We start from the raw sequence: 27,872 nt of genomic DNA, 5'->3' as shown, positions 1-27,872 counted from the left end.
GTCTCATCCCAACAAATTGTTCGGAGGATTGTGCCGGGCTGTAGCTTCCCAAAGAGATCGTATCCAAGCGAGAGGCTGTCCACTCTTGGCTTTACATACTGGCTCGCCCAAGAGAAGGCTGTGGGATTTATAGATCCCAGGGAATCCTTTGTCTCCGGCAATTGGCGAGAAAGCCGAAGTTGACCCGTGGGGCAGGATCGCCCTCTGGTGCCATCCTAGAGCACCACATCTTCTTGGTCCACCACTCGTCCTTCACAATCTTCGGTGGTCTTGGTTGTTTTCTCGCAGACGTTTCGTAACCCCAGCTAGGTAACATCATCAGGGCTAGCGATGTGATGGCGTTACCTAGTTTGGGTAATGAAACGCCTGTAAGAAAACAAGCAAGCTCAGAGAGCACCAAGAAGCCCACAATCTTTCTCCTCCTCCTTCTTCTCCTCCTCCTCCTCCTCCTGGAAACCCCCATTTTCATCTAGCACTGATGATGTCACCTAGTTTGGGTAATGAAACGTCTTACCCAAAAAACAAGCAAGCTAAGGGAGCACCAAAGACCCCCACCATCCTCCTCCTCCTCTTCCTCTTTGTAACCTCCATTTTCTTCCGGCACGGATGTTGTTACCTACTTTGGGGTAAAACGCTGGAGGTTTTCAAGAAAAGATTAGACGGTCCAACAAATTTATATTTGCTGAAAAGGAGATTGGTTACTTCTATTTTTTCTTCTTCTTTCTTTTCTGTTTCTTAGCTCTCAAGCTTTTTGTAAAACATTTAATAAAAGCTTTAAAAGCTTTAAAATAAAAGCTTTAAAAGCTCCTAAAAGCTTTAACCAAAAACTTTCTACTATTGACCTCACCCCATTCCTAAGAGGACCATAAGGGGCGTGCATAAGAGCACAAACGTGCCTACCGTTCCTGTCCTATTGTTTTTCTTTTCTTCTTCATATATTGCTCCCAGAAGCACGAAGATGAAACCTGAAGATGACGAATGAGACTTCGTCGAAACGTCGCCAAGACACTTCCAATTTTACGCGGGAGAAAACCCGAATAACCAAAGACCATACAAACACCCACGAAAACCTCAGAAAACAAATATATATATATGCTTATATCTTTATATACTATATAACCTTTCTGTATGATAGTTACATATATCGTTGTGACAAAATAAATAAATAAATAAATAAATAAATAAATAAATAAATAAATAAATAAATAAAATAAAAATGCATTTAAAAACAAAACAAAACAAAATCCTTCTGCCACCGATAGCCTCCCAATGACCTGTGCGCTCCCACGGAGTGGGCCTGCTCCGGGTGCCATCAGCCAAACAGTGTTGGCTGGTGACCCCCAGGGGGAGAGCCTTCTCTGTGGCAGCACCGACCCTATGGAACGAGTTACCTCCAGGGTTACGCCAACTCCCCGACCTCTGAACCTTCAAGCGGGAACTGAAGACTCTATTATGAAGTAATTGAGACTAAATTGATTTTAAATTTAATAACAGCAGCAAGATTACTAATAGGACAATACTGGAAGAAAAAAGAAGTACCAATGGATTGACTATATTCAAAGTAGATATCAGACTAAGAGTTATCAGACTGTTTTTTAAATTTTTTTTAAATTTGCATTTATATCCCGCCCTTCTCCGAAGACTCAGGGCGGCTTACACTATGTCAAGCAATAGTCTTCATCCATTTGTATATTATATACAAAGTCAACTTATTGCCCCCAACAATCTGGGTCCTCATTTTACCTACCTTATAAAGGATGGAAGGCTGAGTCAACCTTGGGCCTGGTGGGGCTTGAACCTGCAGTAATTGCAAGCAGCTGCTGTTAATAACAGACTGTCTTACCAGTCTGATGTATTATTTTTTATTGTTTTCGGGGGAAGTTAGGAATTGATGATTGTAGGGGTATAATTAAGTTGGGACGAAATTTTTTTAGCATATGTTTGTTTTATTTTTAACTATACCTTGTGCTTGTTCCGGGAAGTCGGGGGGGGGGAGGAGGGGGGTTGTGAAGGGAAGGGGGAGGGGAGGTGGGGGGAAAGGGGGAAAATTTTTTTCTGTAAAACTTTTTGAATAAAAAAAAAAAGACTCTATTATTCAATCGGGCGCCTCTAGCCTAAGTGTTTTTAACTTAATTTTAATTTTAACTTAATTTTAATGTATTCTTTATTTATAATTTTAAATTTAAGGGTTTTATATCGGTCCATGACCGTTTTAGTTAATTAGGCCTTGTTAAATATTTCGTTTTAAATGCATTTAAATTTGGAATCTATACTGTGCATTTATATGTTTTAAATAAGGCTGTACACCGCCCTGAGTCCTTCGGGAGAAGGGCGGTATAGAAATTTAATAAATAAATAAATAAATAAATAAATCAAACTTACAAGACAGGCAATGGTGAGCCACAAGTCTATGGAGAAGCTTGGGATCAAAAAGTCCAAAATTCTCCAGGTTAATAAAATCAGACGTGGATACATACCACTGCCCAAAACATGATCAAGTCAACCCAACCAGTTCAAGTTCTGTCTGCACTTCCACTTCAAATCCGAATAGAGCTGGAAGGGACCTTGGAGGTCATCTAGTTCAACCCGCTACTCAAGCAGGAGACCCTGTACCAATTCAGGCAAATGGCTGTCCAATCTCGTTAAAAAAGCCACCAGTGATGACCCTAATCCACAACTTCTGGTGGCCAGCTGTTCCTCTGGTTAACTGTCTTCACCGTTAGGAACTTTCTCCTTTTAATTCCAGGTTACTTCTCTCTCCTTGATCAGTTTCCATCCAATTGTTTCTTCTCCTGCCTTCTGGTGCTTTGGAAAATAAATTGACCCCCCCTCTCCTTTGTGGCAGCCCCTCAAATATGGTCACGTGACACCCCACCCCATCACAATTCCCAAGGTTGCAACTCCAAGAGCAAGGAAATGACGTTAAATACCAAAATTACAGAAAAAACGCTGAGCCCAAACAGAAAAAAAATAACAACTGTCTTTTTACTGGAAAATTTATTCATTTTAATTCGTTAAAATTATTATTTCACAGTTGGGTGGAAGTAAACGCAGAGCTAGCTGTTGACTACATAACACAATTCTGGATTCATAACAAGGATGGAGAAAAGGGGGGTTTTTTTGTAAAAGTTTTTTTTTTGCACAAACAATACATTTTTTTCTGAACAGAGTATTGGCCCGTGTCACAAATTAATACAGCTTTAAGTTATCTCCCACACAATTTGTTTCACTTTTTGCCCTAATATTCTTTCTCTCTCGTTTTTATTTTCTTTTTCTTGTATTTTCTGTTATATAACCAATATTAGCATTTGCCCTAATCTCTCATCAATTTTTTTTGCCCAGCTTACTTTTGATCAAAGGTACAGCATGCAAGGAAAGAGGAACAAAACCGAAATCGGGAGGGAGGGGAGAGTAGGAGGAGGGGGCAAGTAAATTCAATCCAGAGAGTTACCTCTAAGAGTTACAACAGCGGCGACCCCCTCACCCACCCCTCATGCGTAGATTCAGAGTAACGGTGCCACCGGGGCAGATGTTGTAATCGGACAGTTTGCGCCCATCCTCCAAGGTCCGGCTGTCGTACACCAGCCAGAACTGGTCGTCTTGGATCCGTTCCTGCGCCCGGATCTGGGCTCGGAACTGCGCCACCGTGTTGGAAGGCAGGACGTAGTAAGAGGTGGTTCGGTTGCTGGTGTTCCTCACCAGAACCTGGATGGACTCCTCGTTTTTCACCATCAGGAGCAGAGTGTCGCCGGTGCGCAGCTCGTAGTTGGAAAGCGGGGACGCGTCCTGGAGATCCAAGTGGGCGCCGTTCGGGCTCGCCAGCTTCTGCTGATAGGGGGGCACCCCGGACTGGCGCCCCAGTTGGGTTTTGAAATCCCAGACGGTTTGGCTGGGGGAGCAAACCACGGAGTGGACCTCGCCCGTCAGAAGCTTCACGGTCAGAGTCAGCGCCTGGAAAGACACCCCCCAAAAAAAGGGCGCAACGGAGGATGGAGTTGAGCATCCTAGTTGGGGATTCCACAGCCCAGCAGAGGATCGCTTGAATCGGGCTGCGAAGGAGAGTTTTTTTCCCTACCTACCCCCGTCCCATCCCATCCCATCCCAGCCGGCCATCCTCCCCAGGACGAGCCGGGGCTGGGTGGGCTCAGGACCCCCGGCCCCGCTTGGAGAAGCCCCCCCGCCCGAGGCTGCGTTTAGCGGAGCATCCCTCCCGCCGCAAAGACGCGCGCTTTGCCCCGCTTCTTACCATCTTCAGCCGTCGGTGCTTCGAGATCTTTCTCTCTTTCTTTCTCTCTTTCTCTCTTTCTCTCTCTCCGTCCGCAAAACCACAACACCGCCTCTGGCTCCGGCCGGCTCTGGCCGGCTCCTTTTATACGGTCCGCCCGGGTTTCGACGCTTCCCGGCGAGGCGGAGCTTCTCCGGAAAAGAAACCTGGCTAGCGCTGCGCTTCTGCGAGCGGCCGAAAACGAAACTCGAAAGGGAAAGCGAAAACGAAAGCGAAAGGCGGCGCGCAAGGACAAGCCAGGAAAGGGGTTTTCCCGGAGAGGGTGGGGGTCCGGGAGAAGGGGGACGCCCGACGTTTATTTATGCGGTCAGGAACAAACTGGCTTTGTTTACCGGTGAAACAGAGTTGGAAGGGGCCTCGGAGGTCATCTAATCCAACCCCCCCCCCTGCCCAAGCAGGAGACCCTGCACCATTTCTGACAGATGGCGCTCCAGTCCCTTCTTGAAAGCCTTCAGGGAGGAAGCTCCCACAACCTCTGAATAACAGAACGATAACAGATTAACAGACTTGGAAGGGACCTTGGAGGTCATCTAATCCAACCCCCCCCCCAAGCAGACCCTACACCCTTTCTGACAGATGGCAGTCCAGTCTCCCCTTGAAAGCCATCCAGGGATGAAGCTCCCACAACTTCTGAATAACAGAACAATAACAGATTAACAGACTTGGAAGGGACCGTGGAGGTCATCTAGTCCACCCCCCACCCCCCCACCCCCACCCCCGCCCAAGCAGACCCTACACCCTTTCTGACAGATGGCAGTCCAGTCTCTTCTTGAAAGCTTCCAGGGAGGAAGTTCCCACAACTTCTGTTCCACGGGTTGATAGCTCTCACTGTCAGAAAATTCCTCCTTATTTCCAAGTTGAATCTCTCCTTGATTGGGTTTCCATCCATTATTCCTTGTCTGGCCTTCAGGTGCTTTGAGAAATAGCTTGTTTAATGAAGGCCGCCCTCAGCTGGCACAGGATGATGGAGTTTGGAGTGTCATCGATTTCAGAAAGAAGGGGAGTGAGGGATTGCCGCTCCAACCTCACCATTCCCCCCCCACCTCCCCCCAAAAATGCTAAGGGGCTACATAAGACATTTGTTAAGTGATCCCCTGTTGCGACTTTCCAACAAGCAAAATCGATGGGAAATCCAGATTCACCGAACAACCATCTTGCTAACCGAACACCTCCAATGATTCACTTAACAACGGGGCAGGAAAGGTCATAAAACGGGGCAAAACACACTTAACAAATGAAACGTGTTTGAATATTAGGAGCTTGGGTGGGTAGCCAGTGCCGTTGGCTTGAGCTCCGAGCTTGGCAATTTGGTTGAAAACGTTTCGTCACCGTTTGAGTGAAACATCGCCTGTCCGCTTTGAATTGGGCTCGTCCGTCAGGACACTGGCCTTTAAATACCATTTTTTTAAAAATGTGATGCAAAGTAGCGTGGATCTTGTTTGTTCGTAGCATCACATAGGAGGTACTTAAAGCCAAGGACTTTGTCTCAGTAATAATAATAATAATAATAATAATGTTTTAATTTGTATACCGCCCTTCTCCCGAAGGACTCAGGGCGGTGAACAGGCAAATAAAATACAAACAGAAACATACACCATAATTAAAACAACCCTTAAAAAACTGATTCAAATTTGCCAGAAAATTTAAAATAACATTACACCCCATAAAAATTACAGAAATTTAAAACCCACAATTAAAATTTAAAATTTAGAATTTAAAATCAGGCCAGTCCAGCCAAACGGAATAAATAGGTTTTAAGTTCGCGGCGAAAGGTCCTAAGGTCAGGTAGTTGTCGAAGCCCGGGGGGGGGGGAAGCTCGTTCCACAGGGTAGGAGCCCCCACAGAGAAGGCCCTCCCCCTTTGGCTGACGGCACCCTGAGGAGTCCCTCTCTGTGGGAGCGCACCGGACGCTGGGAGATAGAGGCCGGCAGTAGACGGTCCCGTAAGTAGCCCGGTCCTAAGCCATGGAGCGCTTTAAAGATGGTAACAACAGCCAGCCTATCAAAACAGTCCAAAAGCAGACCATGACTCACAAGAATGTGAACAAACAACTTTCATACTGACTTGTAACTCATGATCTGGTTTCGGTTTGTTTGACTGCCTGGCTGTTGTTACTGATATGTAGATTAGTAGACGGCTCACTAACAACAGCCGGCCAATCAAACAATTTAAAACCAGACTATGACTCACAAGTATCCGAACAAATAACATTCATACTAATTTGCGTCTCATAAAAAATGGTATTTAAAGACCGGTGTTCTGGCACCACGAGCCCACTTCAAAACGGACAGACGGCATCTCCTTGAATGGTGACACAACTGTTTGCAGTCAAATTGCCAAGCTCGGAGCTCAAGCCAACAGCACCAACTACCTACCTGAGCTACTACGGTTATCTACGGGACCGCCTGCTGCTACCGAATACCTCCCACCGACCCGTGCGCTCTCACAGAGAGGGACTCCTCAGGGTGCCGTCAGCGAGGCAATGTCGTCTGGCGACGCCCAGGGGAAGGGCCTTCTCTGTGGGGGCTCCCACCCTCTGGAATGAACTGCCCCCAGGACTTCGTCAGCTTCCGGACCTTCGGACCTTCCGCCGCGAGCTTAAAACATATCTATTTAACTGCGCAGGACTGAGTTAGATTTTAGTTTGTGGGTTTTATCTTGGGTTTTAATTTTTTATATTTTTAATTATTAGGCTTTTGAATAAGTTTTTTAATTGTTTTTAGAATTGTATTTATTGTATTTTTTGCTTTTAAATGCCTGTAAACCGCCCTGAGTCCTTTGGGAGATAGGGCGGTATATAAATATAAACAATAAATAAATAATAAATAAATACTAATACGTTTCAAACACGTTTCATTTGTTAAGTGTGTTTTGCCCTGTTTTATGATCTTTCCTGTCCCGTTTTTTTTTTAATTGAAAAAGTTTTAAAAAACAAAAACATTTCCCCCCCTTTTTCCCCCCTCCCTCCCAGAAAACCCCTTCCCCTCCTCCCCCGGCTTCCCGGGTCAATCACAAGGTATTGTTATACATAAAGGGCCTCTGGTGGCGCAACAGGCTAATGCAGCCTGTTATTAACATCAACTGCTTGCAATATTGCAGGTTCAAGTCCCACCAGGCCCAAGGTTGACTCAGCCTTCCATCCTTTATAAGGTAGGTAAAATGAAGACCCAGATTGTTGGGGGGGCAATAAGTTGACTTTGTATATAGTATACAAATGGATGAAGACTATTGCCTGACATAGTGTAAGCCGCCCTGAGTCTTCGGAGAAGGGCGGGATATAAATAAATAAATAAAAAAAATTAAACCAAACATAGAGTAAAATTTTCCCTTCTAATCCAATTAACCTCATCCAAATATTTTCATCTCCCAACCCCCTCCCCATTACATAAAATAATACTTCCTAATTATTCAAAGGCAATCTGATATTTCTTAATCTGATATCTGTTTTGTAGATAATCAATCCATTTTTTCCATTCAATGAAATATCTTTCCTGCTTGCTCTTGTGGTTCCTCTGATGCTAGCAGCAGTGAAGCCTCTTGGATCCCCACGCCTTCTTGGATCTCTTGAAGTTTTTCTATCACTTCTATTTCGACTTTCAAAACTGTAGAAAGAAAATCCTTTGCCTTTAAAACAGTGTCAATTCTATATCTCCTTCCTTGATAAAATACTGTCACCTCCCATCTGAATTGAATCTGATGTTTTTTAAGTTCTTGTGTAAAAAAAAAACAAATTCCTTCCTATCTCTTAACATCTTGGAAGGAATCTCAGGACCTTCAGCTCCTGTTCCTTGTCCCGTTGTTAAGTGAATCATCAGAGGTGTTCAGTCGGTAAGATGGTGGTCTGGTAAATCTAGATTTCCCATCGATTTTCCTTGTTGGAAAGTCGCAACGGGAATCACATGACATTGAAACGGTCATAAACGCGAGTCAGTTGCCAAGTCTATGAATTTTGATCCGATGGCCACTGGAGATGCTGGAATGGTTGTAAAGTGTGGAAAATGGCCGTAGGTCTCTTTCCCCCCCCCGATACTGCTGTAACTTTGAACCGTCACTAAATGAACTGTTAGAAGTAGAGGACTACCAATATTGCTGCCTAAAGGACCACCTTTCTCTGCCTATCTCAAACCAGTGACTCTGGGTGGCAATCATAAAACATAACATAACATAACATCAGAGTTGGAAGGGACCTTGGAGGCCTTCTAGTCCAACCCCCTGCCCAGGCAGGAAACCCTACACCATTTCAGTCAGATGGTTATCCAACATTTTCTTAAAAATTTCCAGTGTTGGAGCATTCAGAACTTCTGCAGGCAAGTCGTTCCACTTATTAATTGTTCTAACTGTCAGGAAATTTCTCCTTAGTTCTAAGTTGCTTCTTTCTTTGATCAGTTTCCACCCATTGCTTCTTGTTCTACCCTCAGGTGCTTTGGAGAATAGCTTGATTCCCTCTTCTTTGTGGCAACCCCTGAGATATTGGAAGACTGCTATCATGTCTCCCCTAGTCCTTCTTTTCATTAAACTAGGCATACCCAGTTCCTGCAATCGTTCTTCATATGTTTTAGCCTCCAGTCCCCTAATCATCTTTGTTGCTCTTCTCTGCACTCTTTCTAGAGTCTCAACATCTTTTTAACTTTTTTAACATTAACTTTTAAACAATTAAAAGTTAATGTAACAAAGAAATTAAATATATTCAATCCTGGGGACATGATCAGAGGTGAAATGTAGAATCTGTTGGACAGGGGGGAAAAAAAACACCAATGTCTACCCCACCCTTCAACTCCTGCACAAAATGCTTGCAAGATTGGACGTGGTTCGAACAGTGTTCATGCTACAAAGAGGAAGTTTGTGGAGTCGAAAACAACAAAAACGTAAATGGAAACAAAAGCTGAAAATGTTTATTAAACAAAGCATAGAAAATAATAATAATAATAATAATAATAATAATTTCAACTGCAATACCATAGGAAGGAATATCATTTAACAAAACCAAGCAACAAGATTCCATCATGGAGTGTAAATACAGGACCAAATTTTTTTTTTTTTCAATTTCATTTGTCACAACAGTATACAAACATCGACATAAAACAACAACATACCATATAAGAAAATATATATATATAAGGAAAAGAATGCAGATAACTATGTTAATTTGATATAATGAAAAGGAACAATAGGACAGGAACGGTAGAACACTTTTGTGCTCTTATGCACGCCCCTTATAGTTGGAATGGGGTGAGGTCAAAAGTAGATAGTTTTTATATCCCTTTTTTTATATCCCTTTTTTATATTCCTTTTTTATATCCCTTCAGGCCCTTGCCATTAACCCTTCCATCAAACAAGGCTCCCACTACCTAACAAAGATAAAAGGAAGAAGATTCAAATCGATTCACCAAGGTCCGTGGGCTGATCTGTACTTGACTGCTATTCGAGATGGACCGTGATTAATATACCTATAGCATCTCTATATGTTGGTTATCTATGTGTACACTTTTGAGAGCAGGCCAAAAATTTTTATTTTTAATCTGTGCCAGTGTACTCACAACAAAATGGCTATCTATTTATCTATCTATCTATCTATTTATCTATCTTTCTTCATCATATCTATCATCTAACTACCTACCTATCATCATATTTGTCTGTCTGTCTGTCTGTCTGTCTGTCTGTCTGTCTATCTATCTATCTATCTATCTATCTATCTATCTATCTATCTATCTATCTATCAATCACCATATCTATCTAACAATCAATCAATCAATCATATCTATCAATCATCATATATCTATCTATCAATTATCTACCTATCTATCTATCTATCTATCTATCTATCTATCTATCTATCTATCTATCTATCAATCACCATATCTATCTAACAATCAATCAATCAATCAATCATATCTATCAATCATCATATATCTATCTATCAATTATCTACCTACCTACCTACCTACCTACCTACCTATCTATCTATCTATCTATCTATCTATCTATCTATCTATCTATCTATCTATCTATCTATCTCTATCTATCTATCTATCTATCTATCTATCTATCATCTATCTATCATCCTATCTATTTAGGTCTTTGGTTATTCGGGTTTTCTCCTGCGTAAAATTGGAAGTGTCTTGGCAACGTTTCGACGAAGTCTCATTCGTCATCTTCAGGCTTCAGCTCCGTGCTTCTGGGAGCAATTGCTATTAGAACTTCAGGCCATTGCCATTCAGCTGCTTCCATACCAGCGTTTCAGATCCTCACGGGGCCTCTTCATAATAGGGTACAATAGGACCATCCTTCTCCCCAAGGCACCTCCTTTGCCAGCTGGAAGACACAAAAATGGACCGTGGGGTTATTTGCTGACGTCTGGAATTCTGTGGGAGATCTGTTCTTTTACTCTCAGCCCTGCAACTCGGAAGGGGGTATATGCTGTGGCCAACTTATTGTTAACAGTTGTGGGCAACTGATGATGTTACCTAGATTGGGTCATGAAAGGTCTGCAAGAAAACAACCAAGCTCAGAGGGCACCAAGGACTCTACAGTAATCTTCCTCCTCCTCCTCCTCCTCCTCCTCCTCCTCCTCCTCCTCCTCCTCCTCCTCCTCCTCCTCCTCCTCCTCCTCTTCCTCCTCCTCCTCTCTTTTTCCTCACCGGCACATTCCAGGGTTCAACCAAAGAACCATCTCGTTTCTGACAGCAATTCATGGAAGCGTAAAATTTCGCCTTTCCGGCGAGCCGATCCCAGCCTTTTGCCTCTCCGAAGTTGGCGGTTGGATCTGCTGGATCGAGGATCACTGGCCTGAAGTCCAATAAAGAAAGTTAAGAGTCATACGCACAGGCTGGAGCAGATGAGTTCAGGCTCTGTTGAAATTCCTCACATCGCTTAACAGATTTAGATTTTTAACATGAAAGCAGGTCATTGAAACAACTCTCCAACTTGCACCTAGCAATGATTCTATGTAATTATTTTAAATAGTTTTTAAAAAAATCATTCTATAATTTTTGTCATTTGCATTTTATTTTGTCCTTCCTTTTCCATCCTTCCTTTAACGAGTCTATTCCCTAATTTCTTTGATATTAATGTAATTCTTGTTTCCGTGCGAGTTGTCCTAGACCTGGCTTGGCTGTTCACCCAATACATCCAAGATCAGTCAAATCCTTACTGGCGGTCTCCGTGGAACGCCCAGCCTCCAAACTGTTTCCGCTTCCAAACAGTCCCCATTGGCTGACCCAGTTGCTACGCCTATTCAAACAGTCCCCATTGGCTGACCTGTTACCACGTCTATTCCAGGCTATGAATATTCATACTCTGACACTGAAAGTCAAGCTAGAACTTCAGGATTAATTTTGCAAGGAAAGAAGGGAAGTTGGGGGGAACGGATCCACATCACATTCTTTCGTTCACAGCTGTTTTTCTCTTGCTTCTCCAAAGTGGAAGGAACATTGAGGCATAAGGCAACCAAAGGTAGCAACAGCTCAAAGGGGGTTTGCATTTTACTCCACTTTGAAACTCGCTCGCAGCTGTTGTTGCAGGAATCTCTCCACTAGGACAGATGTCCTTACTGATTTTTTTTTTTTTAAAATAACTGCCTTGGAATTCAAGGTGGGAGACTGACCTGTTTTTACTGAGTTGGGCCTGTAAATACCGCTTGATGATCTCATTGTCAAAATCATAGTATTTTGTCCAATAGATGTGAATCTGCGTATAGTTCTCAATGAGCCAAAGCACTGTCCGGAAACCCTCTGCTGTGTCGAACTGCTCCTGTCCACTTCCTTGCTCCCAGGCGTAGACAGTTAGTAGCTCAAGGGCATACTTCGGGGGGAATGGCTTCTCTTGCACCTGGGTTACACAGAAAAGCAGTTTAAATAAAACTCACTGCAGCATTTGAATGAGGAAGCCCAACAAAAGACAATCTATCCTTGACTAACGTAAAGGTAAAGGTTCCCCTCGCACATACGTGCTAGTCGTTCCTGACTCTAGGGGGCGGTGCTCATCTCCGTTTCAAAGCTGAAGAGCCAGTGCTGTCCGAAGACATCTCCTTGGTCATGTGGCCGGCATGACTCAACGCCAAAGATGCACGGAACGCTGTTCCCTTCCCACCAAAGGGGGTCCCTATTTTTCTACATGCATTTTTTTACGGGCTTTCAAACTGCTAGGTTGGCAGAAGCTGGGACGAGTCACGGGAGCTCACCCCGTTACACGGCAGCACTAGGGATTCGAACCGCTGAACTGCCGACCTTTCGATCGACAAGCTCAGCGTCTTAGCCTCTGAGCCACCGCGTCCCGCTTGACTGCCTTATAAATAATTAGTACCGTTTTAAGACAGATACACTTAAACAGATTTTATTGAAGTCCATTTTAAAATAGTGCTAATTATTTAGTTTCCCCCCCCCCCACCGCCCAAAGCATAAAACAGTGGCCGAGAAACAAAACTAATGCAATTGATTGTGAAGCTCTAATTGTGGAAGTCAAGAAGCACCAGGACAAAAATGGGACGTAGATTAAATATTAAAGAGACCACATGACAATAACACCAGATCCAGCAGCCAGCTTGTGAGAACTGAGAATGGAGATACGGAAGCGGCATCAACCATAAAAGAACCAGCAGTCAAGAAATATACCAGAGACTAACACTCAGCGGACAAGCCATGAAGACCTATGCCTAGTTTAAGGAAAAGAAGGACTAGGGGAGACATGATAGCAGTCTTCCAATATCTCAGGGGCTGCCCCAAAGAAGAGGGAGTCAAGCTATTCTCCAAAGCACCTGAGGGTAGAACAAGAAGTAATGAGTGGAAACTGATCAAGGAGAGAAGCAACTTAGAACTAAGGAGAAATTTCCTGACAGTTAGAACAATTAATCAGTGGAACAACTTGTCTGCAGAAGTTGTAAATGCTCCAACACTGGAAATTTTTAAGAAAATGTTGGATAGCCATTTGTCTGAAACGGTGTAGGGGTTTCCAAGGTCCCTTCTAACTCTGATATTATTATTATTATTATGTCACCTTAAAAAAGATCTTCAGAAGTTGGGACAGTAGGACAGACATGATAGAAGTATTCCAGTATTGTGGTTAGAATCAGAGGAAGAATCGGAGTATTACAACATATGGGGGCAATTTTATGATATTGAATATAAATAATAGGCAATGTAAAAGTAAGAAATATGGGAAGAATATGTTGTAATACATTAAATTTAAATGTAAGAGGAAAGATAAATATGCATTCAGAAAATGATGATAAATGATGAATATGATGACCCAAAAAATTTTGTACCCAGATTGATTAATGATGAATTGTTCGTTTAAAATAAAAATAAAAAACTTTAAAAAAAAAGAATTTGTGGATGTTCCAACAAATCTCCATTACTCTATTGCAACAAAGATCAGAATCATACAACCTCCAGTATTCCTGGATAAAAGTGGAGCCTGGACTTAGAAGCAGCAGGAAAAAAAACGAATGTTAGAGACTCCTGAGGATGCGATGGATAGCCAAGAAAGTTTTTAAAAGGAACAAATCAATTCAGGATGGTCATTCCAAGCACAAGTGGCCAGGTTCCCACGATTTATATTTTGGACCCATTAAGCAAAGACCCAACTTTCTGCAAAAGTCTTTAAACAGTTATAGAAGAAAAGAAAAAGGAAAATGACCGGTACTGTGGTAGATGGACGTTAACAAGGTTACTAACTGGAAATTTTTAAGAAAATGTTGGATAGCCATTTGTCTGAAATGGTGTAGGGAAACCCTGCCTGGGCAGAGGGTTGGACTAGAAGACCTCCAAGGTCCCTTCCAACTCTGTTATTATGTTATGTTATCAACTGCAGTGATTCCCTGAACAACTGTGGCAAGAAACATCAATGGCGAATGCAAACGGGGCAAAACTCACTTAAGACATGTCTCAATGACAAAAATGTGGCTCTCTGTGGTTCAGACTGGTAAGACAGTCTGTTATTAACAGCAGCTGCCTGCAATTACTACAGATTCAAGCCCCACCAGGCCCAAGGTTGACTCAGCCTTCCATCCTTTATAAGGGAAGTAAAATGAGGACCCAGATTGTTGGGGGCAATAAAAAGTTGACTTTGTATATAATATACAAATAGGATGAAGACTATTGCTTGACACAGTGTAAGCCGCCCTGAGTCTTTGGAGAAGGGCGGGATATAAATGCAAATAAAAATAAATAAATAAATAAATAAACGTGGCCATAAGTCAAGAGCATTGAGGTGGAGCTGGGGCTGTTGTTTCCTAAGAAAGACTAACCGCCCTGAGTCTTCGGAGAAGGGCGGGATATAAATTCAAATTAAAAACAAAACAAAACTCAACAGCCCTCCTACAAACTCTCACTTGGGGGAAAACCAGATTCCATAAATTGGGACCCTGAATGCATTGTCCAGGCGACGGACCTCTTTGTACCATTGTTTCACGAGGCGGATGAGGTTCTTCAGCTTGGTGGGCCGGTCCACTATGAAATCCTTTTGCAGCTCCGTGAAGCAGGAAGAGAACTCGCCACTTTTGCCCGTGCGTATCAGATCGGCGTAGATCTGAGGATGAGGCCTGGAGCCGTCATATTGGCCTGTCACAAGAGAAGCCAGGTGGGTGCAAAGCACCACCAACACTCACCGTCCCCCCCCCCTCAAAAGCTCATCCCTTCCCACCCAGAAAAACCTCACCCGTGTTCTCTCTTCCTTGGAAACAATGGCAGAAAGAAAAGGAACAGAAGAAGAGATTGCTAGAGACGCTGAATTTTCCTGCCTGCTCTTCAGCTGCCAGTTCATTTCTGGATCTCTTGAGGATGTTCTGAATTGTTTACACAAGTTCACTTTAGCGCAGCGGTCCCCCAACTTTTCCAGCTTGGTGGCCTCTGTGTGTGTGTGTTTGTGTGTGTGTGTGAGAGAGAGAGAGAGAGAAGGAGGCGTAGGTGCGCGCACATAGCTGCATTTGAAGGGCCTGCAGTTGTGCGTACTCTCCACTTGTGGGAGTGGAGCTTTGCACATGTCCTTGCTTGCGCATCTCCCCTGTGGCTAGGTTTCGAAGAGACCGGAGCCCCGGGATTGGGGACCCCTGTTTTAGAGGACAAGCAGGCTTCAGTGGTCTCCATGGCTCTGGTGCTCCCTGCCCAACCCTAGCTGAGTGGGGAGGGGGGGGAAGGGGGGGGCTTTTTCCTTGCTCAGGAAGAAAACCTACCTAGGGCATCGTAGGCCGGCAGGACATCAAATTCAATGAAATCCACTGATTTTTTGGAACGTAATTTGAACTGGAGCACCCGAGGGTTGGACCGCTTGGACTTCTCAAATATAATTTCCAAACACGTGTTCTCCTTGCATTCGTTGAACCACCTCTTCATCTCCTTCAAGATGATCTTCTGCTCCTCTTCCTTCTCTGCGTATCTTTTGAGAAGGTCCAATAAGAACCCCAGGTCAGTATTTGACAAATACGGCTCCTGCCGGCCTTCCTTCCGCCACTTCGCAATCTCCTTGATGATCGTCTTCCGATCCTTTTCCTGCTCTAAGTATCTTTCGAGGAAGTTATGGACCGGCACCAGGTCAGCATCTGACAAATAGAGCTCCTTCTTGCATTCGTGGAGCCACATTGTAATCCTCTGAGTGATCTCCTTCGGATCCTTTTCCTGGTCTCTGTAACTCTCGAGAAGGTCCAGTAAGAACCCCACGTCAACGTCTAACTTGTACGGCTCCTTCTGCCATTCGTCGAGTCGCCTTTCGATCTCCTCGATGATCCCCTTCCGATCTTTTTCCTGGTCTGGGTAACTTTTGAAGATGTTCAAGAAGAACACCAGGTCGGCATCTGACAGGTACGGCTTCATCTGCCGATTGTCGACCCGCCTTTTGGTCTCCTCCATGATCGTCTTCCGATCCTTTTCTTTGTCGGTGTAACTTTTGATGAGATCCAATAACAGCGCCCAGTCGGTATGTGAGAAAAACCATCCGTTGAGCTTCCTTCCAATCGCCCCGGTGAACTTCTTCCAATTGTTCTCCTGGTCAGCGTAACTTTTGAAGATGTTCGAGAACAGATCCAGGTCGGCATCGGACAAATACGGCTGCTTCTGCCATTCGTCAACCCGCCTTGCAGCCTCCTCAGTGAACATCTTCCGCTCCTTTTCCTGGTCTTTGTAAATTTGGATGAGCTCTAAGAACAGCATCTGTACGGCACCTGACAAACGCCCTATCTTGAGCCACCTTTCGATCTCCTCGATGATCTTCTTCCGATCCTTTTCCTGGTCTGTGTAACTTCTGGAGATGTTCAAGAACAGCTCCAGATCAGCTGTCCCGTTTTTCATGGATGTGCCTTTCCCCAGCGATCCTCCCTGAGAAAGGAAGAAGGGACAGTTTCACATAGTGAGTCCCCTGGGCGTTTGCACCAATGTAAAGTTAAAGGTTCCCCTCACACGTATGTGCTAGTTGTTCCCGACTCTAGGGGGCGCTGCTCATCTCCATTTCAAAGCCGAAGAGCCAGCGCTGTCCGAAGACGTCTCCGTGGTCATGTGGCCGGCAGGACTCAACGCCAAAGGCGCACAGAAACGCTGTTCCCTTCCCACCAAAGGTGGCCCCTATTTTTCTACTTGCATTTTTTTTACCTGCTTTCGAACTGCTAGATTGGCAGAAGCTGGGACAAGTCACGGGAGCTCAGCCCCTTACGCGGCAGCACTAGGGATTCGAACCGCTGAACTGCCGACCTTCCGATCGACAAGCTCAGCGTCTTAGCCCTTGAACCACCGCATCCCTTTGCACCAAGAGATACACATAATAAAGGCAGCTGCCATCACCTGGTTGCCCTTGTGAGGAGGAGGAAGGTAGTAACGATTTGTTATGTACCTAGCATAGGACCAAGAACACCTTTCCTGATATAATATATTTTTCCCCAGGGCCCTTGACATTCAGGGTCTTCCTTGCCCACGGGATAATGCGTCTCATGACCTCTCCAGAGTTTAATTGCTCTATTTGAATGGGAGGATTCCTAGGATTGATTGCAGAAAAGACAAGCTGCAAAATAAAATAAAATAAAATAAAAATCAGTGACAAATCGCTTCTAAATCGTTGTGGCACCCCATCTCCAAGAGGGATGAGTTCATGCAGTCACCAGAAATGAAATCACAAGGGTTCTTAAACTGATCACTCAGGCTAGCAGCTAGATGACACTAACAGATGCTCTGTCTTACACATTGGAAAAAAAGAATCGGAACACTAAATGCAAGCTCGATGGACATTACCTTACAGATGACCCCCCACTCCGTTAAAAACCTTGGAGTTTTCATATCCAATGATCTAAGTGCCAAAGCCCACTGCAACTACATCGCCAAAAAGGCTTTAAGAGTTATAAACCTAATCTTGCGTAGCTTCTTCTCCAGAAAGATTACATTACTAACCAGAGCATACAAAACATTTGCTAGACCAATTCTCAAGTACAGCTCGCCTGTCTGGAACCCACACTTCATTTTGGACATTAATACAATTGAGCGTGTCCAGAAATATTTTACAATAAGAGTTCTCCACTCCTCTGATCACAACAAAATACCTTATGCCACCAGACTTGAAATCCTGGGTTTAGAAAATGTAGAACTCCGCTGCCTTCGGCATGACCTGAGTTAGCAGTTAGCAGATAGAATCATCTGCTACAATATCCTTCCTGTTGAAGACTACTTCAGCTTCAGTTACAACAATACACGAGCACACAATAGATTTAAACTTAAAGTGAATCACTCCAATCTTGATTGCAGAAAATATGACTTCGGTGACAGAGTTGTTAATGCCTGGAACGCACTACCTGACTCTGTGGTCTCTTCCCAAAATCTCCAAAGCTTTAACCAAAGACTATCTACTGTTGACCTCACCCCATTCCTAAGAGGTCTGTAAGGGGCGTGCATAAGAGCACCAGCGTGCCTACCGTTCCTGTCCTAACGTTCCCTTTGGTTGTACCCAATTTGTACGGTTATTTCATGCTATATACTGTTGTGTTTGACAAATAAATAAAAAAATAAAAAATAAATGGTTATTTCCTGCTTCTCCCTTCGGATAAAATGTGGGGAGATTAGATTAGTCCATTGGAAAGCAGGGGTGCTGCTGGGGAAAATTTTCACCCCCAACTTTTTCAAGCTATTTCCTGACTATTTGCTGACAGTTAGAACTATCAGTGGGACGATTTGCCTCCAGAAGTTGTGAATGCTCCAACACTGGAAGTTTTTAAGAAAAAGACTGGACAGCCATTTGCGTGACATGGCATACTAGAGTCTCCTGCCTGAGCAGGGGGCTGGACTAGAAGACCTCCAAGGTCCCTTCCAACTCCGTTATTCTGCTAAACTACCCCAGCAGAGCTGGAGGGGGGAGGGGAATGGGCTCCTCTGGTACTCCTCCCCTCTCCCGCCTAGTGTGTGTGATCACCCAGTTCTGACTGAAAGCTAAATCTGGCCCTAGGTTCTGCCTCAGTTTACCTTCCCAAATAAGCAACTGAGTCGGAAGATCGTTTCAAAAGGAGTTTGTTAGGGTGCCTTGATAAAATGGGATTTGTCTATGAAAGAGGATAGAAATGGGGTAGGGTCTCCTGCTTGGGTGGGTGGGGGGTTGGACTGGATGACCTACAAGGTCCCTTCTAATTCTGTTAAATCTGTCAAAACCTCCAGCTCCATGTTTCTCTCCTTTTTATAGTTAACACAACAAAGCAAATGCAAGAGGAAAATTGATTGGGCAGGGTGAAAGGAACCTCCCCTTTGCATAGGAAATCAATTACGTGTAGTCAAACATGCTACACATTTGCATCCCGTATCACATATGTTCATTAAAATGAGGTCTGACCTCAGAAGGGGCGTCATTGTAAGGAAAATGACTAATTACATAAGGGAGGTACGAACAGATAAGCAAATACGGTTATTATTGTGTGTGATCGTTATTAACGTTATGAATATTACTGTAATTATTACGATTAATATTTCTCAAAATCCAAAATGTACTCAGACAATGCTCTGTTTATGGAGACAATGAATTTTTTTTTAAAAAAATATTTAATTAAAAAAAAATTAAACTGGAGGGGGAAAAAAGGAACGTTAAAAGCTAATAAACCTGAACACCATTTTAAAAGAGAGGAAACAAATGAAATTAAATTACAAAGTACCTACCTTGGTTAATAAATTGCAAAACCCAGGTCCTTTGTTTGTCCCTCAGACAACAGGATATTTCAAGACACCAACCCCCCCAAAAAAACACCCTCTAAATCAGGACAGCTTGCCTAGTGATGGGGGGGAAAACCCTTCCCAACACCGTCTCCCTTCCCTGGGCACAGCCTCCCCCCCCCCACCCTCCCCAGCTCCATCCCAGGCACCTGCCTGCCCATCCTCTACTCACCTTCACCACCTTCACCACTTTAATTCCACTCCAGGGCACCTCCTGGAAGCAGCGCCTCTTGAGAAAGTCGCAGATGCGGTCGATCTCCTCGCCGGCCCTTTTGAGAAACACCTTGTTGGGCTGCAGGTGGTCAGCGTGGAATTTGTCCAGCTGCCACGACTCGACGTGGCCGAGAGAGTCCATGGCCAGACGCAAGAGTGGACTTCCAAGGCAATTTAACCTCTGCTCAATTGCAGGAAACAGAGTTGTGGAGCTGGCAGCGCTTGGAGGGCCGAGAAGAGGCTGGAAAAGGGACGGCTGGAGGAGGCGCCTTCCTGCTGATGTTGTCCGATGAAGACAGGCTAACAGAGTTGGAATGGACCTTGGACCTCTATTCCAACCCCCGCCTTCCCAAAGCAGGAAACCCTAACGTTCCTGACAAATGGCAGTTTATATCTTGAGATGCTTTATAATATAAATATAAAGCAACTTCTGGAGGCGGGCAGTTCCGCTGGTTAATAATTCTGGCTGTCAGGGCATGGTTTCTGAGCCTGTATAAAAGCCTAATTGCTCTATTTGAATGGGAGAATTCCTAGGATTGATTGCAGAAAAAGCGAAAGAGCTGCAAAATAAAATTTTAAAAAAAATCAGCGACAAATCGCTTCTATATCATTGTGGCACCCCCCTCTCCAAGATGGATGAGTTCATGAAGTCACCAGAGATAAGGTGACTTCAAGGATTCTTAAACTGATCACTCAGGCTGGCAGCTGTTGGGACAACCCTGCAGTGCCAGCTAGATGGTTATTCCCAGCAATGAGGGGGCTGGGGGCTGTTTCTCCCTTCTGACAAAATGTGGGGAGATTAGACACTTAACAGCTTTGGATAGCTGGTCCGACAGTAGGTATCATACAAAAAGATTATATAGCATATAAACACATATATGAGTAAATATTAGGAGGTATAAGCATATATATAGGAAGAAGAAAAGAAAAACAATAGGACAGGAACGGTAGGCACGTTTGTGCTCTTATGCACACCCCTTATGGTCCTCTTAGGAATGGGATGAGGTCAATAGTAGAAAGTTTTTGGTTAAAGCTTTTAGGATTATGAGAAGAGACCACAGAGTCAGGTAAAGTATTCCAAGCACTGATGATTCTGTTACAGAAGTCATATTTTCTGCAATCTAGATTAAAGCGGTTGACATTAAGTTTAAATCTGTTGGCTGCTCTTGTATTATTGCAATTAAAGCTGAAGTAGTCTTTAATGCTCCAACACTGGACGCTTTTTAAGAAGGGATCGGGCAACCATTTGTGTGAAATGGTATATCGGTTCTCCTGCCTGGCGGAGGGTTGGACTAGAAGACCTCCAAGGTCCCTTCCAACTCTTGTTATTCTGCTAAACTACCCCAGCAGAGCTGGAGGGGGGAGGGGAATGGGCTCCTCGGTTATTCCACACCCATCCCCGCCTAGTGTGTGTGGTCACCCAGTTCAGACAACAGAATATTTCAAGGCCAACCATCCCCCCATCCCAAGTCAGGACAGCTTGCCTAGTGCTGGGGGGGAAAAAACCCTTCCCAACACCGGCTCCCTTCCCTGGGCACAGCCTCCCCCCTCCCCAGCTCCATCCCAGGCACCTGCCTGCCCATCCTCTGCTCACCTTCACCACCTTCAGCATCTTAATTCCACTCCAGGAATTAAGCCTCCTGGAAGCAGCGCCTCTTGAGAAAGTCGCAGATGCGGTCGATCTCCTTGCCGACCCTGCGGAGAAACTCCTTGTTGGGCTGCAGGTGGTCAAAGTGGGAACTTGTCCAGCTGGCCGAGAGAGCCCGTGGCCAGATAGAAGGGAGGGAGTCGGGCTGTTCTCCAAAGCACCTGAGGGTAGAACAAGAAGCAATGGGTGGAAACTGATCAAAGAAAGAAGCAACTTAGAACTAAGGAGAAATTTCCTGACAGTGAGAACAATTAATCAGTGGAACGACTTGCCTGCAGAAGTTGTGAATGCTCCAACACTGGAAATTTTAAAGAAAATGTTGGATAACCATCTGACTAAGATGGTGTAGGGTTTCCTGCCTGGGCAGGGGGTTGGACTAGAAGGCCTCCAAGGTCCCTTCCAACTCTGTTGTTATGTTATGTTATGTTAAGGGTGGACTTCCAAGGCAACTGAACCTCCGCGCAAGCCCAGATGCTCCCTGACCTTAGCTTCACCTCCTTCGGACCACTTTCATTTCCCTAGCAGGAAACGGAGGTGGAGCTGGCAGAGCTTGGAGGGCTGAGACGTGGCTAGAAAAGGAGGGGCTGGTAATAACAGAGTGCTATAATGTACACAAAATCTGAGTGCTACATTATATCATGTAATATCTGAGTGCTATAATATATATAAAATCTGAGTGCTAGATCATATAAGTTTTATATAATATCAGAATGCTATAATGTATACAAAATCTGAGTGCTAGATTGTATCATGTAATATCCGAGTGCTATAACGTATATAAAAATCTGAGGGCTAAATTATATCAACTTCATGTAATATCCGAGTGCTATAATGTATATATCTGAGTGCGATAATGTATATATCTGAGTGCTAGATCATATAAACTTCATGTAATATCTGAGTGCGATAATGTATATATCTGAGTGCTAGATCATATAAACTTCATAGAATATCAGTGCTATAATGCATACAAAATCTGAGTGCTATAATGTATATATCTGAGTGCTAAATTATATCAACTTCATGTAATATCCAGTGCTATAAGCAGGTAAAAATGCAAGTAGAAAATAGGGACCACCTTTGGTGGAAGGAACAGCGTTCAAATGCGCCTTTGGCGTTGAGTCATGCCGGCCACATGACCACGGAGACATCTTCAGACAGCGCTGGCTCTTTGACTTTGAAACGGAGATGAGCACTGCCCCCTAGAGTCAGGAATGACTAGCACGTATGTGCGAGGGGAATCTTTACTTTTTACCTTATAATGTATATAAAATCTGAGTGCTAAATTATATCATGTAATATCTGAGTGCTATAATGTATATAAAATGAGTGCTAGATCATATAAATTTTATATAATATCAGTGCTATAATGTATACAAAATCTGAGTGCTAGATTATGTTGGATAACCATCTGACTGAGATGGTGTAGGGTTTCCTGCCTGGGCAGGGGGTTGGACTAGAAGGCCTTCAAGGTCCCTACACCATCTCAGTCAGATGGTTATCCAACATTTTCTTTAAAATTTCCAGTGTTGGAGCATTCACAACTTCTGCAGGCAAGTCGTTCCACTTATTAATTGTTCTAACTGTCAGGAAATTTCTCCTTAGTTCTAAGTTGCTTCTTTCTTTGATCAGTTTCCACCCATTGCTTCTTGTCCTGCCTTCAGGTGCTTTGGAGAATAGCTTGACTCTCTCTTCTTTGGGGCAGCCCCTGAGATATTGGAAGACTGCTATCATGTCTCCCCTGGTCCTTCTTTTCATTAAACTAGACATACCCAGTTCCTGCAACCGTTCTTCATATGTTTTAGCCTCCAGTCCCCTAATCCTCTTTCTTGCTCTTCTCTGCACTCTTTCTACATATCTCCACATCTTTTTTACATCGTGGTGACCAAAACTGGATGCAAGTATTCCAAGGGTGGCCTTACCAAGGCCTTATAAAGTGGCACTAACACTTCACGTGATCTTGATTCTTTCCCTCTGTTTATCTGAGTGCTATAATGTATATATCTGAGTGCTATAATGTATATAAAACCTGAGTGCTAAATCATATAAATTTTATATAATATCTGAGTGCTAGATCATATAAACTTCATAGAATATCAGTGCTATAATATATATAAAATCTGAAAAGGACCCCCCCCCCCGCAATTCTGGCTTGCAAGATTGGACGTGGTTCGAACAGTGTCAATGCTACAAACAGGAAGTTTGTGGAGTCGAAAACAACAAAAGTGTAAATGCAAACAGAAGCTGAAAATGTTTATTAAACAAAGCATAGCAAATAATAATAATTTCAACTGCAATATCATAGGAAGGAAGATCATTTAACAAAACCAAGCAGCAAGATTCCATCGTGGAGCGTAAGTATAGGACCAAATTTTATATCCCTTCAGGACCTGGAGGCCCTTGTCATTAACCCTTCCATCAAACAAGGCTCCCACAAAGATAAAAGGAAGAAGATTCAAATCGATTCACCAAGGTCCGTGGGCTGATCTGTACTTGACAGCTATTCGAGATTGACCGTGATTAATATACCTATAGCATCTCTATATGTTGGTTATCTATGTGTACACTTTTGAGAGCAGGCCAAAGAATTTCATTTTTAATCTGTGCAGTGTATCCACAACAAAAATGACAATGGGTGGAAACCGATCAAGGAGAGAAGCAACTTAGAACTAAGGAGAAATTTCCTGACAGTGAGAACAATTAATCGGTGGAACAACTTGCCACCAGAAGTTGTGAATGCTCCAACACTGGACACTTTTTAAGAAGGGATCGGGCAACCATTTGTGTGAAATGGTATATCGGTTCTCCTGCCTGGCAGAGGGTTGGACTAGAAGACCTCCAAGGTCCCTTCCAACTCTTGTTATTCTGCTAAACTACCCCAGCAGAGCTGGAGGGGGGGGAGGGGAATGGGCTCCTCGGTTATTCCACCCCCATCCCCGCCTAGTGTGTGTGGTCACCCAGTTCAGACAACAGAATATTTCAAGGCCAACCACCCCCCCCACCCCAAGTCAGGACAGCTTGCCTAGTGCTGGGGGGGGGGGAACCCTTCCCAACACCGGCTCCCTTCCCTGGGCACAGCCTCCCCCCCCACCCTCCCCAGCTCCATCCCAGGCACCTGCCTGCCCATCCTCTGCTCACCTTCACCACCTTCAGCATCTTAATTCCACTCCAGGAATTAAGCCTCCTGGAAGCAGCGCCTCTTGAGAAAGTCGCAGATGCGGTCGATCTCCTCGCCGGCCCTTTTGAGAAACACCTTGTTGGGCTGCAGGTGGTCAAAGTGGGAACTTGTCCAGGCGCCACGATACCACCTGGCCGAGAGAGCCCACGGCCAGACAGAAGGGTGGACTTCCAAGGCAACTGAACCTCCGCTCAAGCCCAGATGCTCCCTGACCTTAGCTTCACCTCCTTCGGACCACTTTCATTTGCCTAGCAGGAAACGGAGGTGGAGCTGGCAGAGCTTGGAGGGCTGAGAAGTGGCTAGAAAAGGAGGGGCTGGTAATAACAGAGTGCTATAATGTACACAAAATCTGAGTGCTACATTATATCATGTAATATCTGAGTGCTATAATGTATATAAAATCTGAGTGCTAGATCATATAAGTTTTATATAATATCAGAATGCTATAATGTATACAAAATCTGAGTGCTAGATTGTATCATGTAATATCTGAGTGCTATAATATATATAAAATCTGAGTGCTAGATCATATAAGTTTTATATAATATCAGAATGCTATAATGCATACAAAATCTGAGTGCTAGATTGTATCATGTAATATCCGAGTGCTATAACGTATATAAAAATCTGAGTGCTAAATTATATCAACTTCATGTAATATCTGAGTGCTATAAAAATGAATGCTAGATCATATAAATTTTATATAATATCCGAGTGCTATAATGCATACAAAATCTGAGTGCTACATTATATCATGTAATATCTGAGTGCTATAATATATATAAAATCTGAGTGCTAGATCATATAAGTTTTATATAATATCAGAATGCTATAATGCATACAAAATCTGAGTGCTAGATTGTATCATGTAATATCCGAGTGCTATAACGTATATAAAAATCTGAGGGCTAAATTATATCAACTTCATGTAATTTCTGAGTGCTATAAAAATGAGTGCTAGATCATATAAATTTTATATAATATCCGAGTGCTATAATGCATACAAAATCTGAGTGCTAGATTGTATCATGTAATATCCGAGTGCTATAACGTATATAAAAATCTGAGGGCTAAATTATATCAACTTCATGTAATTTCTGAGTGCTATAATGTATATAAAATGAGTGCTAGATCATATAAATTTTATATAATATCTGAGTGCGATAATGTATATAAAATCTGAGTGATAGATTATATAAACTTCATGTAATATCTGAGTGCGATAATGTATATAAAACCTGAGTGCTAAATCATATAAATTTTATATAATATCTGAGTGCTAGATCATATAAACTTCATAGAATATCAGTGCTATAATATATATAAAATCTGAAAAGGACCCCCCCGCAATCCTGGCTTGCAAGATTGGATGTAGTTTGAACAGTGTCAATGCTACAAACAGGAAGTTTGTGGAGTCGGAAACAACAAAAGTGTAAATGCAAACAGAAGCTGAAAATGTTTATTAAACAAAGCATAGCAAATAATAATAATTTCAACTGCAATATCATAGGAAGGAAGATCATTTAACAAAACCAAGCAGCAAGATTCCATCATGGAGCGTAAATATAGGACCAAATTTTATATCCCTTCAGGACCTGGAGGCGCTTGTCATTAACTCTTCCATCAAACAAGGCTCCCACAAAGATAAAAGGAAGAAGATTCAAATCGATTCACCAAGGTCCGTGGCTGATCTGTACTTGACAGCTATTCGAGATGGACCGTGATTAATATACCTATAGCATCTCTATATGTTGGTTATCTATGTGTACACTTTTGAGAGCAGGCCAAAGAATTTCATTTTTAATCTGTGCAGTGTATCCACAACAAAAATGACAATCTATCTATCTATCTATCTATCTATCTATCTATCTATCTATCTATCTATCTATCTATCTTTCTTCATCATATCTATCATCTAACTACCTACCTATCATCATATTTGTCTGTCTGTCTGTCTGTCTGTCTGTCTGTCTATCTATCTATCTATCTATCTATCTATCTATCTATCTATCTATCTATCTATCAATCACCATATCTATCTAACAATCAATCAATCAATCAATCAATCATATCTATCAATCATCATATATCTATCTGTCTGTCTGTCTGTCTGTCTGTCTGTCTATCTATCTATCTATCATCTATCTATCTATCATCCTATCTATCTATCATCTATCTATCTATCTATCTATCTATCTATCTATCTATCTATCTATCTATCTATCTATCTATCTATCTATCATCTATCTATCTATCTAATCTATCAGATAAAATTTTTAGCCAGCATGGATTTCATTCGCTTCTGGTCTTCCTACCACGATTCTTCTCCAGGCTATGCCCGATTTTCCTGAGATATAGTAACAGCATCATATGTTTCCTTAAAGTCAACCCCTTTACCTGCAATTTCTGGACATGAATATGTAAAATGCACACCAACAAAAAGTAAACATGACTACAATCGGAAGTCAAATCTAAGCTGGATTTCATACTTGGATGCCACCATAGGCCATCCCACCGTGGATGAATGATGGCTTCTTTTCCATGTCTTGAATTAGTCAAACTAAGTTGGCTTTTAACATCATGTCTTCATCCATTCCAGATTGGTATGTCATTCCTGATTTTCCCATATATTTGAGCTCCCGAAGAGGTATTAAAGGCCAAAGCGCATTGCCATTCAGCTGCTTCCATCCCAGCGTTTCAGATCCTCACGGGGCCTCTTCATAATAGGGTACAATTGGACCATCCTTCCCCCCAAGGCACCTCCTTTGCCAGCTGGAAGACACAAAAATGGACCGTGGGGTTATTTGCTGACGTCTGGAATTCTGTGGGAGATCTGTTCTTTTACCCTCAGCCCTGCAACTCGGAAGGGGGTATATGCTGTGGCCAACTTATTGTTAACAGTTGTGGGCAACTGATGATGTTACCTAGATTGGGTCATGAAAGGTCTGGAAGAAAACAACCAAGCTCAGAGGGCACCAAGGACTCTACAGTAATCTTCCTCCTCCTCCTCCTCCTCCTCCTCCTCCTCCTCCTCCTCCTCCTCCTCCTCCTCCCTTTTTCCTCACCGGCACATTCCAGGGTTCAACCAAAGAACCATCTCGTTTCTGACAGCAATTCATGGAAGCGTAAAATTTCGCCTTTCCGGCAAGTCGATCCCAGCCTTTTGCCTCTCCGAAGTTGGCAGTTGGATCTGCTGGATCGAGGATCACTGGCCTAAAATCCAATAAAGAAAGTTAAGAGTCATACGCGCAGGCTGGAGCAGATGAGTTTAGGCTCTGTTGAAATTCCTCACGTCGCTTAACAGATTTAGATTTTTAACATGAAACCAGTGGATGCTTTCTTCACTGGAGGCGAGGCAGATTAAAGATCGATCCAATGAAATCGGCA

General features: G+C 43.3%; 2 protein-coding genes across 2 annotated transcripts in view; both read right to left on the bottom strand.

Moving 5' to 3' along the window:
• Positions 1 to 2,994: 2,994 nt before the first annotated feature.
• On the bottom strand, positions 2,995 to 4,408 carry ISG15 (ISG15 ubiquitin like modifier). Its single transcript, XM_058158022.1, has 2 exons — positions 4,247 to 4,408; positions 2,995 to 3,951 (listed from the first exon to the last, which is right to left on the bottom strand). The coding sequence occupies exons 1-2, from the start codon at positions 4,247 to 4,249 to the stop codon at positions 3,481 to 3,483; spliced, it is 474 nt and encodes a 157-aa protein (XP_058014005.1). The 5' UTR covers positions 4,250 to 4,408; the 3' UTR covers positions 2,995 to 3,480.
• A 6,078-nt stretch (positions 4,409 to 10,486) lies between these two features.
• The window catches only part of LOC131185860 (2'-5'-oligoadenylate synthase 3-like), a 31,992-nt gene continuing 14,606 nt past the window's right edge, over positions 10,487 to 27,872 (bottom strand). The window contains exons 7-14 of the mRNA XM_058158792.1: positions 27,551 to 27,698; positions 19,619 to 20,023; positions 17,111 to 17,266; positions 15,453 to 16,590; positions 14,672 to 14,841; positions 11,889 to 12,112; positions 10,924 to 11,071; positions 10,487 to 10,597 (exon numbers count right to left, since the gene is read on the bottom strand). Of these exons, the coding sequence (XP_058014775.1) occupies positions 10,544 to 10,597; positions 10,924 to 11,071; positions 11,889 to 12,112; positions 14,672 to 14,841; positions 15,453 to 16,590; positions 17,111 to 17,266; positions 19,619 to 20,023; positions 27,551 to 27,698 (2,443 nt within the window). The 3' untranslated portion in view covers positions 10,487 to 10,543. The remainder of the gene's footprint in view (positions 10,598 to 10,923; positions 11,072 to 11,888; positions 12,113 to 14,671; positions 14,842 to 15,452; positions 16,591 to 17,110; positions 17,267 to 19,618; positions 20,024 to 27,550; positions 27,699 to 27,872) is intronic.

This window comes from Ahaetulla prasina, chromosome 15, assembly GCF_028640845.1.
Source record: "Ahaetulla prasina isolate Xishuangbanna chromosome 15, ASM2864084v1, whole genome shotgun sequence".
Taxonomy (NCBI): Eukaryota; Metazoa; Chordata; class Lepidosauria; order Squamata; family Colubridae; genus Ahaetulla; species Ahaetulla prasina.
This window is presented reverse-complemented; position numbering and strand designations above follow the sequence as displayed.